Source organism: Erithacus rubecula (assembly GCF_903797595.1).
Source record: "Erithacus rubecula genome assembly, chromosome: 19".
NCBI classification, from domain to species: Eukaryota; Metazoa; Chordata; class Aves; order Passeriformes; family Muscicapidae; genus Erithacus; species Erithacus rubecula.
The window spans coordinates 4,080,482-4,095,899 of NC_136671.1; the positions used below are offsets into that span (position 1 = coordinate 4,080,482).

Here is a 15,418-nt window from a genome sequence, read left to right on the forward strand (position 1 = left end):
AGGGAGGAGGAGAAAGGGGGGAGAGGGAAGGAGTGAGTGTGTGCCCATCTGGGCCATGCATCACATTGAAATTGTCCTGCATTAAAAATTCACCAGCCAGTGAATTTTCAAGGGATTTGTAGTAATTAGATGACAAAATGCTGGCAAATCTCAGGCTTGCCAAAGATGTTACTCAGGGGTCAAAGACTCGACACTTTTGGCTGGGTAATTTGTAAGTGTCAATCACACTCAGCCATCAGAGGGAAAGGAGAGATCCAAGGGCTGAATCCTAACAAGTCCAAGGCTCCTGCCTGCTGTGGCTCCTCCTGCTGCCACCCAGGCCTGCAGACCCCCAGCTGAAACCACCCTGGGCTGACTGGATTCTCATTTTTTAAAAGAAGGAACTTGCAGGGTTTTGTTTTTCAGCAGGAGGAGCTCTGCCTGTGCTGATGTGCCTCTGTTTACCTTGCTGGGGGCAGAATGGGCTGTGAGCCCCTGGCTGATGTCTCTGCTCCTGCCCACCCTGCTGCTTCCTGGGCTGAGTGGGGCTGAAAATGGAATTAAAGCAGCTCCTGCCTGCAATCTGCCTGTTCCTGCCTCCCCACTGGGTACCACAGAGAGTTTAGGGGCACCACAGCAGTCCCATGGGTTGTCCCTGCCTGTGCTGGCTCTGCTGAAACCCCAGGTTAATTCAGATCCAGCAGGACACTCCCAGCCCTGGGCTGGAGGGGGGTCCTGCCTCAGGCTGAGCCCATGGCAGCAGCTCATCCCACCCAGAGCCTGGGGGAGGGAGAAAAGAAATTTCAAAATTTTCTACCTCATCAGCTTAAAACCAGACTACAACATGCAAAAATGAATGCTTAGCCCAAAACACCAGGAGAGATGCCTGTCCCAGCCAGGTGTGATGCTCCAGGGTGGGCTCAGCCTTGCTGAGGCTGAGGTTAAGCCTGGGCTTAGCTGCCAGGTTTTGGGGGCAGAGGATGGCTCTGAGGGGATGGCTGCCTAGTTCCAGATCTTTCCTGTAGAGAGTCATTTTGCCTTTTGGTCTGGTTTCTAAGCTGATGAAGTAGAAAAGCCCTGGAATTCTCAGCCCCACCAGGGGGATGGCTGCTAACAGGGGCTACACTTAACTCCAAAAAGATTTGGGGTCACCAAGTGTGAGAGGAGGAAAGGAAAATAGAAAAGAAAATGGAAAATGGAAAGGGACCTAGCACCGCACCTGAGCACCACCCCCAGCTCCTACCACTGCCCCACTTGCTCTTGCAGCAGAAAATTAACCAGAAAATGCCAAATTTTAGTTGAGAGAACACAAAGAAAACATTTTCCCCCCCAGATCATCTCTCCTGACACACACCACAGCCCTTTCTGCCCTCCCAGTCTGTCCCAGCAGCTTTGCTAAACCCTGGGGATGATGTCACTGTGGGGACGTGGTGATGCTGGCTCTGTACCCCCCTGGTCCACACTCATCCCCAGCAGCCCACCATGGTCCTGGGGCTGGACCAGAGACACAAACCTAATGACAGGGCACTAATTATGGCCTGGGGAACGTGGGAACCGTGCTCCTGCAGCTCCCAGTGGAGGAGAGACACTCCCTTCTCCAGGATCCTTCCCACCTCCCTGCTCCTGGGCTGGCACCACTTCCATTTGTCACCGATTCAGGTCACACCCAGCTCCAGTTTGGGGTGAAAGCCTCCCTGATTAGCCAATTTGGATCCCTATTTACTGTGAATTACTGAGCCTGATTATTATTCATGGCTGGTGAAGGCTGAGATCTCCAGCCCGGCCATGCGGTTTCTCTTCCTCTCCAGTGCATATATTTAGGGAAAACAGGAGGCAGAGTGCCTCAGCCAGGGGAGCTGCACACTGCCTCCTCCTCCTCCTCCTGCTGCTGTATTTCCTGCTGAGGAAGGTGCTGGTGGAAGCTGGAATGTGGTGCCAAATGCTGGTGGTGCTGTGACCCAGATGTGTTGGAATATTGGTCCCTTCCAACTCAGCTTCTCCTGGGATTCTGTGATCAAGGAGAAGCTCCCCAGATATCCCAGTAGCATTCAAGTCAACTCTTCCAATCTACATTTGCAAATCCTTCCTGAACCTCTCTCTGGAGATTGCAGAGCTCCTGGAGTCAGCAGCTGGAAAGCAGCAGGCAGGAGACAGGGGGTGCAAGATCCTCCTGCAGCCTGGCAAAGGGGGGTGAGCAGCACTTCCAGTGCTTGCCTGGCCCTTAAGGGCTTCCCAGACCTCATCCATGGGATGGAAGACAGGCAAGAAGGGACTGAAGGGATGAGAGCTGGAATTCCTGAAGTGTGGGCAGTGGTGATGAAACCACCAAGAGCTCAGAGATGCTGCCTGCCTGTCCCTGCCTCCTGCTGTGGGACAGGGAGGAAAACCCAGGGGGTGGTCAGGAGTTTTCCAAGGGGATGGGTCACTCTGGGCACCCACAGGGCACAGCAGAGCAGTGCCCAGCAAGGCCAGATCCCTGCAGATGCTCTGTGTCAGTGGGGAGTGCTGAATTTCTGCAGACCTACTTAAGTGATCATTTTAGTTCAGGTGTATGCTCGATTTTAGAAAATTCCTGCTGTAATTTTAGGGGTGCAAAGGGTGGGATTCTCAATAGGTAACAAAGAAGTGGAGCAGGAATTAACTCCAACTGTTCTCCAGAGCTGTGATCAGCACTTCCATAATTAATGTCCAGGCACATATATATCTGTGTACACATACACAGCCCCCCCTACTCACATCAAACAGATTTCCTTGATACCAAATTGCCTGAAAAATTAACCAATGTCAAACTGCTCCACAAGATAAGTATCATTAAGGGAAAAAGAAAATCTTCATTATGTTTGAAGGTACAGGAGAAAAAAAAACCCAAAACCCTCATGAATGTTTTCCAGCCTGTTCCCAGCTTGGGAAATAACATGTTTTAAAACATATCAAAGGGTTAAATTAATTTTCATTAAAATTTAAATTTGAGAAGGCTCCCTCTCTTCTTTCCTCCCTCCTCCCCCTTTGAACATTTGACTGGCAACCATTTCATATTTCAATCTCAGCAGAACAAATTGAATTAGATGTTGAAACCAAACTCTGCTCTGTTCTCTAAAGCCTACATGCTCTGCTTGTGCTAATCCTTTTCGTCTCTGCTGCAGACCTCAGAGACACTCAGCAAGAAACCTGCCCTGCCACAAAAGACAATGAAGGGAAAGAGGAAAAAAAGGGAAAAAAAAAAAAAAACTCACAGGAAAATCCAAGCCCAACCTGCAAGGCTGTAGAGAAATCATGTGCTGGGAGGGGACCCTGCCCTGTGCTGCTGGCCAAACATCCCTGCTGGACTGAGATTTCATTCACTAAGCTGAGCTCTGCCTGCAGTGACCCCCTGCTCAGAGCTGTGCCAGTGGGCAACAGGGACAGGAGTGCTACTCTCCAGTGCCAAGCTTGTCACCCCTTCAGGTGACACTGCCACCCCCTCTGGTAGTGCTGTTTCCACTCCTGTGCCTCAGTTTCCCCACAGGAAGAGGGTTTTACACCCCAGCCCTGAGACATCCCACAGGGGTATCCCTGAATTTTGGCCTGTTCTGAGGCAGCACTCCCAGGTCTGGCAGGAGGGGATGGCCTGGGGCAGCAGTTTGGGGACCAGCAGGGGCTGTGACACTCTGGGCCCTGAGCAGGAGCTCAGCCTGGGACTGCAGCCCAGTGCTGGGACAGGACTTGTTTGTAAGCACAGGGCTGTGTGTCCTGTCCCTCCAGGGCTGCTCCACCCTGGACAGCAGCTCACAGCACACACAGCTGCAGGATCCCCAAAGCACAGCTGGACAGATGTTACCCCATGGAGCAGGCAGTGCTTTAACCCAGCTCAGGTGCTCCCAGCAGATCCCCAGGGCTGCCAGTGGCCACAAACACACACAGAGGACACCAGGAGCCCACCTCACCTCTCCTGACCCCACACAGGGTCAGATGAGCTCTCAAAAATGTGAGAGGGGCTGACAGGACTGCAGGGTTTGACCTCAGGGAGTGCCCTCCTGCCCTCCCATATTTTCCAGCCTTGAGAGGCTCCCCAAAACACAGCAAGGAGGAGTGATGAGCTCAGGTGTGGTGCTTTTGGAGGGAGAGAAGCTGTGGAGATTTTGGTGCTGGCAGGGAAAAGTCCTTTACCAAACTACCTGTGACATGGTGGCAGCTGCAGGTTGGTGTCCAAACAGGAGTTTTTGGCAGCCCATCTGCTCTCCCTCAGCCACAGGGAGAGGAAATTCAAACAGAAATGCTGCTGCCTTGTCCTGGGGGGATGCCAACAGCCAGGGGGACACACAGAACACACCCAGGGCATGCACTCACTTCAATACAAACTGAGCCCAAATCTGGGCTGTAACCCCTGGGACACAGCCAGGAGCCTCTGGGGTCACAGGGGGAGAGGCAAAGGGTAGGATCCTTCTTTGGAGGCTGCTGAGCCTTTGGAATTCCACTTTCTCTTGCCCCTGGTGCTACCAGCCCTGCAGCAAGCCAGGACACTGTGACCTTTAGGGCCAGCTGTGCCCACCCAGCCCCCCTGGCCCAGTACCCACCTCACCAGGGCCCAGGCAGCTGTTAGATGTCCTCATCTTTGTTATTCTCCTCCTCTTCCAGGTGCTCCATGATTTCATTCAAAATCTCTGATGGCTTTTTCTTCTTTGGGGAATCTGGAGCAAAGGGGGAAAGAAGAAAAGCAAAAATTACAGCCTGGACCCACCTTGGGAGGGGCTGGAGGTAGCAGGACACCCTTCCAGGTGAAGGTCATCAAATACCATCTATTTTCCTCCTCAGGCAGGTCCTGGGATTCCACACCTCTCACCCCTGCTTCAGTTCACTGGCTGGGAGCAAACAGCATCCAAACAGGTGATGGTGATGCCAGCCCTTCCTGCTGACCCCAGCTCACCATGGAATTCACCATTTCCCCATGGCAAAGGGGCTGCCAGCCTCACCAGGGGCTCATCAGGACACATCCCTGCTTTGTCCCCTGGGACACAATCCCCAGCCCAGCAGCTGAGGTGACAAAGCCATTTGGACCCTGCTCTGAGCTGCCATCCAGCTTTCTGCTGGATCCTGTGGCACAGCCCCCTCTCCCCCTGGCTCCCCAGCTCACTCACAGCACATGGAGAACAGCTGTTTAAATCCTGCTTTCAGACATCAAAAGCCTCGCTGGGTTTCTCAAACAAACAAACATACCACAGGACTAAAGAAAAGGTGTAAAATAAATAAATGGAACAAGCTGTGCATTTTCTTTTAGTATTACAGCTGCTGCGGGAGATAAACAACAAGTAAATGTCACAAAACATCAATACAGAAGAAATTAACCTGACAAAAGCTCACATCCCCCCCCCCTCCACCTCCCCCCAACTCCCAACAATTTTGCATTTCTGGAGTTCCCATCTAATGATTTTATTTTTCAATTAATTCCTTGACAGAGAGCCAGAAGCTGCCTCCCTGGGGGCTGTGGGGACAGGAGAGGGATGAGGGTGCTCAGGGGGCACAAGGTGCCACCCCCAGACCCTCCAGCAGCTCCTCCCAGCTCATCACCCCAGGCACAGGGGATAACCCACCCTGGGGGAAGGTGCCAGCACAGCAGCTCTCCCTCTCCTTTACTCTGCTCCCAGCTCTGCACCTTTGGAATGTTTGCAATGGCATCAAACATGGTCCCAAATCCATGTGTGGGAAGTGTGTGCTGCAGCTGCCACCCCTGCCCAGGCCCTGCAGAGCAGAGGAGAGGCTGGAGATGGGTGCACAGGAGCATCCCTCAGCAGAGCAGGACATGGGCACAGCAGGGACAGTCCCCTGCTGCACCCCAGGTTCACCACAGCATCCCCTCTGCCCTAAGGAGGGGAAAACAACAACCCAGGAGGGTGGGGAAGCAAATTGGTTCCACTTCCTTCAGTTCTGCTGCTCCAAGCTGGTTAAGGTTTGCCTGCTAAGGATCCCATTTGCTTCCTTTAAACAATGGGCAGAGCCAGCCCAGGGGGTGGGCTGGGAGGGGGATTACCACGGGATTAGAACGTGGCAGGGTTGTGGATGCCACACTAATCCTGCAGGGTTTTACTCCCTGGCTCTGGCATGTGTTTGCATTAGTTACAGATGCTCTCAAAAAAAAAGAAAAAAAAAAAAAAAAAAGAAATAGGAAAGGACAAAGGAGAGGAAGAAAGGGAGCCCAGCAGTTGGGAGGTGAGAGGAAAGGAAAGGTGGGGGTCTGTGGGCAAAGGAGAGAGCTGGCAGAGGTGATGGAGCAGGAGCAAGCTGGGAAAGGTGATGGAGGCAGGGAGACTTTCCCACCCTGCCAGCAGGATCAGGACCTTCCTTCCCTGCAGCCCCTGCTTCCAGCAACAACTGTAAATATCCAGGGATGAGCCACAGCAGGGCTTGGCTGCTTCCCACCCCCTCAGAGCTGAATCCCCTCCTCATCCACCCTCCCTAGCAAAGCCCCCCATGAGTCATTCCTCCCGTGGTGAAATTCCCCATCTGTCAGTTTAATTCTGTGATGGATGGGAAGGAGCAGGAGCAGCAGCCCAGCACAGCTGGCTGTCCAAGCCAGGCTGGCAGGAGAGCAGCCCTGCACTGAGCACCAGCCTCTGGCATTCCATGGGGCTGGGAGCCAGCAGGGCATGGGCAGTGCTCACCAACCTTCCCCCAGCCCCCTTCCTCCAGAAAGGGGATGGAGCTGCTCCAGCCCCCTGGGGAGCTGTGATTCCCTGATCTGGGGATGCAGGCTGAGCCTGGAGTGCTCCTCCTGCACAGGGCACAGCTGCCCCTTGCCCCAGGGCTGGCAAATTCACCTGCTGGGCAGCAGGAGCCTTGCTCCCAGAGCCTGAAGAGCACCCTGCTGGTTTCCAGAGCATCAGTGATCCCTGTTTTCCAAAGGGAGGCTCCCCTGCCCAAGCTGGGGCTGAGATGCTGCTGCTGGCAGGGTTTGTCACCTCTCCCTGCCCTGTTGTGGCATTTGTCACAACCTTGCACTAGAGGTTCCAGGGCCAGCTGTTGGCCAAGCTTTCCCTGGCTTCTCCTTCCCATTAAGAGTCACTAAGATTATCCACAGCAGCACAGAGCCTGTCCCTGGCCAAGCCCTCCAGCCACCTTGCAGCAGTGGGTCCCCCAAATTAAACAAAACTCAGGTTTTTTTTTTTTCTGATGAAGAGCTGATAGTCTCAGAAATGAGCAAAAAGCCTTAAACCCCTCCCAGACTGTGCTGGGAGCCAGAGTGGGGTGCAGGGCTGAGGTCCCAGGCCTCAGGGCTGGGCTGTGGCTTCACTCCTGACAGAATTACTGAAACCACCCCTGGCAGTCAGTGACCACTCCTGGGCTCCTCACTTTCTCCTGGAACATTACAAAGCCTCAGAACAAGCCATAAAGAATGACCTGAAAACTGCACAAAATGGGAAGGAAGCCTATTCCATTTTATTGCATCTATTAGACCTATTGAAAAGAAGGCTCAGAAGTGCCTTGATTGCCATGACAAACGCCTGCATGGAGAAAAGATTTGGGAGACCAGACCTCTCCTTCACAAATAACAGCAGAGACCTGGATCTGGAAGCCCAATCTCTCTAAATGGTCTCTAGAAATGAGGAGTGTAATTGTAGCAGAGAGCAGTCAGTGGTAGGACACGTCTGCCACAGCCCAGGTCAGGACTTGGAAATACTAAGACAAAGATGATGGGGCTGACATTGGAGCTGGGGACACCACAGACCTTTGGTCTTGATTGTTTCCTGAGGTTTGAAGAGCCAAAATTAGCTTTTTTTCCCATTCCCAGCTCAGGATAGGGACCTGGCCACTGCAGCTGTGGAAAGACTCTCACAATTCACCCAGCTGTGCTGGAAGAGGAGAACTCATGGGACACTCATGAATAGCACAGGGGGGTCTGAGCTGCTCCTGTGCCCTGTGGGGACAGGAGGAGACTTGGGGACCAGTAGGAAAAAGCCTGGTTTCTGGTGTGTACCACCAGTGAGAAGAGATTCACAGTGTCAGCCTGGCTGGTGGGTCCTCTCCATCCCAGTTCCACGTGGGAAAAGCAGCCTCTAGCTGCACCAGGGAGGAAAGCTGAAGGAATATTCTCCTTCCAGGGGGCTACAGGCAGAGGCCTGGCAGCCTTCTTTCCTCACTTTATCACTGTCACCCTCTGCACACCCACTGAAGGGACAGGGTGCAGCTCCTGCCTCACCTTGGAGCCCTTGGCACCCCATGGTGCCTTGAAATCATGGAGCAGACACTTCCCAAGGGAATAAAACCCCACCAGTGACCCTCCAGCCTGGCCCAGAGAGGCTGAGACCTGCTCCCAGCACCAGCCAGATCCTGGTGCCCACAGCCAGCCCAGGCACAGAGCCCTCCTGGCACATCCCACTCTGCTGCAGGAAGAGGAGGCTGCAGCAAAGGCAAGCAAAAATCAGGAATGAGCAGAGCCTGGGGGAGGTGGCAGAGCTCACAGCCACATCTGTGAGAGCCTACAAGGACCCTAAGGCCCAGACTGCTCATTTGCCCCTACACTGAGCAGAGTGGAAAGGGGGGTAGCAGATCCTGGAGATAAACCTGGGTGCCTGAAACCTCTCACCTGCTGTTTTCTCCACCCAGGTGCAGCTTCACCTGCCCAACCTGCCCCCACTCCAGTGCTGGGCTCTGGGTGGGCACCACCAAGCTGCAGCTTCCCCAGGCTGGAATTCCCAGCCCTGCAGTATCCCAGGAACACAGGGATCACTGGATCAGGCAGGATCACTCAGTTATTGAGATGTGCTGCTCCTCCCTCAGCAAGGATGTGCAGCCCCACAACTGCTGCCAAACCATGATGGGGAGGGGATGCAGGAGGAGCAGCATTGATCTCCAGCTTAGCCCTGCAGCCCAGGGGAGCCCTTCCTACACAAATATTTGCCAAGCAATGCATTTGTGCCTGTCGATGGCTGTCAATAGGAGCCTGCAGTGCTGTCACCTGCAGAGCTGTCACTCCCAGCAGCCTGAGCCAGGCAGCTCAACCCATCCCCACAGCTGCTCCTGGGAAATCCCAGGCTGTCAGACAGCCTGCCCTGGATGCCTCCTGCTTGCTGGAAGGCTGAATGGGCTTTGGACCCCAGTGGACATGTCTGTACAAATCTGGGCCTAGTGTGTGTGCACCAGCCAAAAACTGTATTTAGTTGCTATGCTTTGCTATGTTCAGTTATTGTTGCACATTTTGCTGTTAGTTCTCATGTCTCTTTCACACTCTAGCTGCTTTTCTTAGTGCATTTCTTAGTTTAGACCAGTCTTTACAACAGGTGCACAGCATGAGAAAATTTTGGGAGTTTTTCCATAACTTGTTTGAAACTCCCCAAGGACACTGGAACATCAAATATGCCAAACTGGGAAAGAAGTTGAAAACACTGAATACCAAGATTAGAAGATTCAAAATAGCAGAAGCTGGCAAAGATTTTGAAGACCACCAATTATTTTTGGAGGGGCTGAAAGGGTGGATCAATATCTTAAAGTTACCAATTGTAAAGTGTGTTCTCACATGGGTGATGGTTCAAGAAATGTATAATTGGGATGAATTGTAACAATTGTGTTGGGTTGATGTGGCCAGCAATGTGTATTCTGTCCCCATCTGCTGAAGCTGGGTGGGGCAGTGACCCTGATTTGCTGGCACATATTATCTGCTAATGGGCCATCTTTAAACCAGCTGAGCAATCATCTTTATCTTTCCCATTAAGCACCCTTCATCCAGGAGATATCACCTGTTAATGGGCCACAGTTAAAAACTGGGTGTGGCAGCGATTCTTATCCCTGTGGGAATTATCACCTGTTAATGGGCCATTGTTAAAAACTGGGTGTGGCAGCATTCTTTATCACTGTGGCACACATTATCTGCTAATGGGCCATCTTTAAACCAGCTGGGCAATCATCTTTATCTTTCCACAGCCCATCCTCCCTCCAGGAAGATATCATCTGCTGCTGGTCTATTCAGTCCCAGTGCATGACTGATAAAATTACATCATCCCACTGGGAGATGCTCCAGCCAGGGCAGGAGCCAAGCCTTTCCTACCAGATGAAAACTGGGATTTGGAACAGCAAGATACCTTCTTTCCACTGGATTCCAGAGGAAAACCAGACCTTTCCACATCATCCCTGGACTTTTGGAGGAAGGCTGCACCCTTCTCCAGGAGCACTGCTCCATCTGAACCACATCTGCCCCTGCAGGAGGATGCAGCACCATGGAATGGGGCTGCTGCCACCACCCTGACTGACTGACTGTGTCAGCTTAGATTCTGACTCTGGCAGGGATGGGATTGTTCTTTGTAATACTGCATTTCTATTTTAATTTTCCTAGTAAAGAACCAATATTCCTAATTCCCATATCTTTGCCTGAGAGCCCCTTAATTTAAAAGTTATAATAATTTGGAGGGAGGGGGTTTACATTCTCCATTTCATTTGAGAGAAGCTTCTGTCTTTATTAGCAGATACCTGTCCTCCAAACCAGGACAACAATGAATCGGTGTCTGCAAAATCACATTGATTTGCTGTTCTGAAGTCTGGTTTGCTCCCACACCTGCTGCCTGTGGCAGGGAGGAGCAGTGGCAGAGGGCAGTGGCAGGCAGGGGGCAGTAGCAGGCAGGGGGCAGGGGGCAGTGGCAGGGGGCAGTGGCAGGGGGCAGTGGCAAGGGGCAGTGGCAGGCAGGGGGCAGTAGCAGGCAGGGGGCAGTGGCAGGGGGCAGTGGCAGGCAGGGGGCAGTGGCAGGGGGCAGTGGCAGGGGGCAGTAGCAGGCAGGGGGCAGTGGCAGGGGGCTGCAGGGTTCCTGCCTTACCCTGGAAGTGCTGGGCGGTTTTGCGGCGCAGAGCCTCCAGCGTCTCCTCCGTGTCCGCCCACTCCAGCACCAGCCTGCGGCCGTACAGGTGAGTGCTGTGGCACAGGGCATTGAAGGCTTTCTGCAGGGATGAGCAGGAAAAATCAAATTAAAGGAGAAAATAACAACAGGCTGACAGGAGGGAAGGGAAAATGTCCCTGCCTCTGCCCTGGAGGGAGAGGCCACTGGAGAATGTGGTGCTCGGGGGGCTTTGCTCTGATGGGGCAGGATCCATCTCCATCAGAGGCTCTGACTCAGACATTCATCTTCTCTGCTCCTGCAGCACAGCACACTCCCATCACCACTGCTGCTGGCTGCTGCTCTGCTGGGGCAGGCTGGAATCCAGCACAGGATGGCACCCCGTGGCTCCCCAGCACCCTGTTCTCTGCTGAAAGCACAGCTCAGCTCTGAGAGACAGGTTCCTTTCTCCTCTGGAAAACTGCCTTTCTCCTGCCAAACATTTGGTGACTTGGCCATGCTGGCAGCAAATGTGGCAGGGCAGAAGCCAGCACAGCAGTCCTCTGCTCTTAGTGCCCGTGGTGGATTGCTCCACTCCAGAAATCCAGAGGCTTCCTGGTGATAGATCCTGTTCAGTAACACCCACACAGTAATCTCATGGTGATGTTGAACACAAATGTGCCAGCCAGCCCAGAGCTCAGATGGCTTTATCTGTCCATAAGCAACCAGCAGAGACACCCAGAAAACACTGCCTCAGTTTGATTTTGTCTGTATTTCCCACAGAATTTCAGGGGAACTCAGGACTGAGCAGGATTGGGCCTCCAATGTAAATGCACAAACACACTTGCCAAATATTTTTATCCCCAGGGGCCCACAAAGTGCTCCACAGTAAAGGCTGAGAGAAATGCCCCAAATGCCTTTATAAAAACCCCAGCTAAGGCTGGGATTAGCTCAGGTTTTGAGCTCTGCAGACTCACATCCCTGGAAGAAAGTGGCAACTCCATGATCAGACACACATCCTGCTGTCCAGCAGGGAGCTGTGCTCCCACCTGGAGGTTCCCAAACAGCTGTCCCCATCTCTCCTCTGAGCCACCTGCTAAAAGCAGCTTTGAGCTGTCTCCAGCTGTCCCCAAATGCCACATCTCTGGGCAGAGGGGCTTGTCCTGCTGCTCCTCAGAAGCCCCCTTGAGCTGCTGGGTTATGAAACTCATAATAAAACCCCATTTTCAGTAAGCAGCACCCAGTGAGCTGAGTTTTTCTCTCTTTCCAAAGTCCTTTCACCCATATAACCCTCATGTGCTTTAAGACAGCAATGAGGAGCACCAGCTCCATGAGTAAAATTCCCATTATCCAAGCACCCCCAGCTCCTTGGGGTGATCCCAGCAGGGCAGAGTGCTCCCTTTTCCAGGGGCACATTGCTCCTGGAAGAGCTGCAAGCTCCAGCTGTTTTGATTTGCTGCTGCTGTGTTTTCCAGGCCTATCTCCCAATTAGCAGAGCAATGTGTTGGCTTAAACAAACACTCAGGGGGAGCAGTGGGAGGGAGCTGTGAGGGCTGTTTACATTGGCACCAGGAGCCTTTTCCAAAGCCTGGCACACAACCCACAGCTCTAAACACTGCACTTCCTTTGCTAATTCCTGTTTTTGGATTTCTCCTTCCCACAGCACTGGAAGAGGAAGGTGGGTGACAGCACACAGCCCATCTGTGCTGCACAGGTCAGGGAGGAGGGCACACCATGATGAAGATGGCACTTTGGTGGGCTCTGCTCCCACCTCCTCCTCTTCCTCACAGGACTGCCATCCTCTAGTTTTGCTGGCAGCCCTGGGAAAGGTCATGGAGAACAGGGAAGGCAGGTGTTGCCATCCAGTTGTGTTGTGTGCAAGAAACCCTCTGGGTGAGACACACCTGCCACCAGCCTGGTGACACTGGCCCAACACATCCCCAGAATGAGGTGGTTTGCACCCACAATGAAGGAAAGCTCCAGCCTGTGCTGGGATCCCTGCTCCCTCACTTCCAGATGGGCTCCAGAGGCTGGGAATGCAGAGGGGAAGCTGCACATTTCAGGTGCCAAACACACGGATGTCACTTCTTTGGAAATGAGCTAAAAAACAAAAGCTGCTCATTGCTCTGAGAGGAATTGAGACTTTTTCAGGGGTGTAAAAAAAAAAAAAAAAAAAAAAAAAGAAAAGGATTAATGATTTAAAAAACAAAAGGATGAAGGGGAGAAATGCCATCCCCATACATCCACAGTACTGGAAATCTTCCAGGGAGAGGAGGAAATCTGCCACTGTTGTTACTCCAAATGAAAAGACAGGTAGGGAAAAAATATATTTTAATTAGGTGACAAGTATGAAATGAGGAGAAGCAGGCTGGCTTTCACAGAAAGCAGGAGCTATTTTTGGGGTGCAGCTCCTCTATGTGAGCATCTGCCTTCCCAGGACATCTCTTTGGAAGAACAAAAAAAAGCCAGAGGTTTGTGGAGCTGTATCCAAATGTGGGATAATGGGAGGTGTGGTGTTTGCTCACCTAAGAGAGACACTCACCACAAAAACCCTCCAACTTCCAGAGCTTCATATCTCCCTCCACCTTTAAGGGGAGCCTTTGCCACAAAAAGCTCTTTCTGAAATGCCCAAAGCTGACTCTGATAAAGCTGCTGCACTTGGTAACACACCCTCACCCCAAAGCCTGGAGATCCCTGGCAAACTTTCTCCCAGGCCTCATTTGATATCCAGATGCTTTAGAGGTTGCATGAAAACCCTACAGACTTCTCCTCCTTGAGAACAGGATGCCAGCATGCTTAAAAATGCCATTTCTGAGCATTTTTTTGCAAAGTTTGGTTCAAGCTTAACGTTAAGGCTCAGCATGGTGAGAAAAAGAGGGGAGAGGCTGGAACAGCAGCTTAAAAACATCAGTGGGACTCAGAAAGAGAATTTGCAAGTGAAGAGGAGGCTGACAAAGCCCCAGGAAGGCCAGGCTGTGGGGATGCTGTGCTGGCAGGGCCGGGAGCAGCGTCTGTCACCCCGGGAGTGACAGTGCCAGCCCTGACTGCTGCACTCATTTGGAGGACAGTGCTGCTCTGCCTCCAGATTCCCCCCTGCCCTATTAAACACTCAAGCCAAAGAGCCTCCAGGCTGGAATCATTAGAGGGACAAAGGGTCAGCAACATTAGGAGATTGATAAATATCCCTCCCCCGGTCCCAACTGAGGACGCGCTCTGCCATGCCAGCTGCACACAAGGATTTTTCCTTCCGTGTGTCTGCATTTTGAAAGCCTTGGCTGTCTCTCCCAAATGGGCAATTTCTATTTGGAGACCAGATGTATTTTTATATCAACAGGGGAGAAAAGTGGGAACTCTGCTTCCCAGTTAATAGTTCAAAAATAAAAACAATTCCGCAGCGGTTCTGCGCGGGGAACGTCAGGAAATGGTTAGTGCTCCTTAAGAGAAGTTAATTTGGTATTGGGGGTGCACCAGAGTTCTGGGGGAGGCTGAGGAGATCCAGCCAAGCTGGTGGGGCAGATGTGCAGGCACAGCATTGGGGAGCTGCCAGGAGGAACCCCCATCTCCGTGCTGGCTGTGGAAAATCTCCCACAGCAGCCGTGCTTGCTCAGAGGAAAAGACAAACACGGGAGGTCACAGGCTTTAAATGCCCAACAAAGGCAGCCTAACTATTCTATTACAAACCCATCATGTTTTATAAGATGCTTATAAGCAATTTCCAGATTACCACTCTGAGCAAAAGCGTCACTGGCAGTCAGAGCTATTCAGCTCAGAGGTCTCCAGGCCCACTCCCCTCCTCTCTCATTTCACTCAGCAATAAACTCTAAGCCAATTATGAGCGTGTTTACAATATTCAGGATCCTATTCATCAATACACTGTGCATCCTTTTCCAGACGGCCAATGGAGTGTACTTGATGTGCCACTTGTGAGACAATTAAATCCCTCAAAGAGATGAGGGTGGAAAAAAATATGAAGAAGGAAGAAGAGCTGCTTTGCTGGGAAAGAAGAAAACCCTGCTGAGAGCTCTTCCACAGGGCAGCTCTCTCCCTGCATGCTCCCCTCCATGAGCTTAGGGAGCAGTGCCCTGGGCCAGAGCCTGCCTGGCTCTCTCCCCTATCACTGAGATCCCATTTGTCCAGTGCAGCTGGAACCAGACCCTGAGGGGGTGAAAAGGGATGGGAGGCAAACACTGAGCCTGTGCCTGCTTCCCCCAGAGAGCAGCAGCAAGCAGGTGCTGCCTCATACCCCCCCAACTGAGCAGCAGTAAAGAACCAGTCAGGTCCCTCTGTGTTCCAAAGCCCAAAGTTTCCTTGGGAAGAGATGAATTCAAACCCCAAGAACAAAGCCTGGATGACTGTGGAGTGAAGCAGAGGTGAAAGCAAAGCTGGTTTGAGGAGAGCCACAGGCACAGCTCAAGGTGCAGGGAGAGGAACCAGGCTCCTGGGGGGATCCCTGCACCCCCAGCTGCCCCCCAAGGGGAGGAGGGAAGCTGAGCAGAGGGAAGTTTGAGTTAGGATCAATACAGGACTAACAAAGAAACTCCATGTACTGTGTTATACAGGAGGTCAGGCTGGAAGGGATGATCTAATAGTCCCTTGTGATCCTGGATCAATGAATGCTGTCTAAAAACATAAACACAGGCTCTGCCTGGCTCTCCCCTCCTCTCTCC

General features: G+C 52.3%; 1 protein-coding gene across 1 annotated transcript in view; it reads right to left on the reverse strand.

The window, feature by feature from the left end:
• Positions 1-15,418, reverse strand: part of RBM19 (RNA binding motif protein 19) — a 48,238-nt gene that overhangs the window by 519 nt on the left and 32,301 nt on the right. Inside the window, exons 23-24 of the mRNA XM_079322077.1 lie at positions 10,755-10,875; positions 4,533-4,646 (exon numbers count right to left, since the gene is read on the reverse strand). Coding sequence (XP_079178203.1) covers positions 4,555-4,646; positions 10,755-10,875 — 213 coding nt within the window. The 3' untranslated portion in view covers positions 4,533-4,554. The remainder of the gene's footprint in view (positions 1-4,532; positions 4,647-10,754; positions 10,876-15,418) is intronic.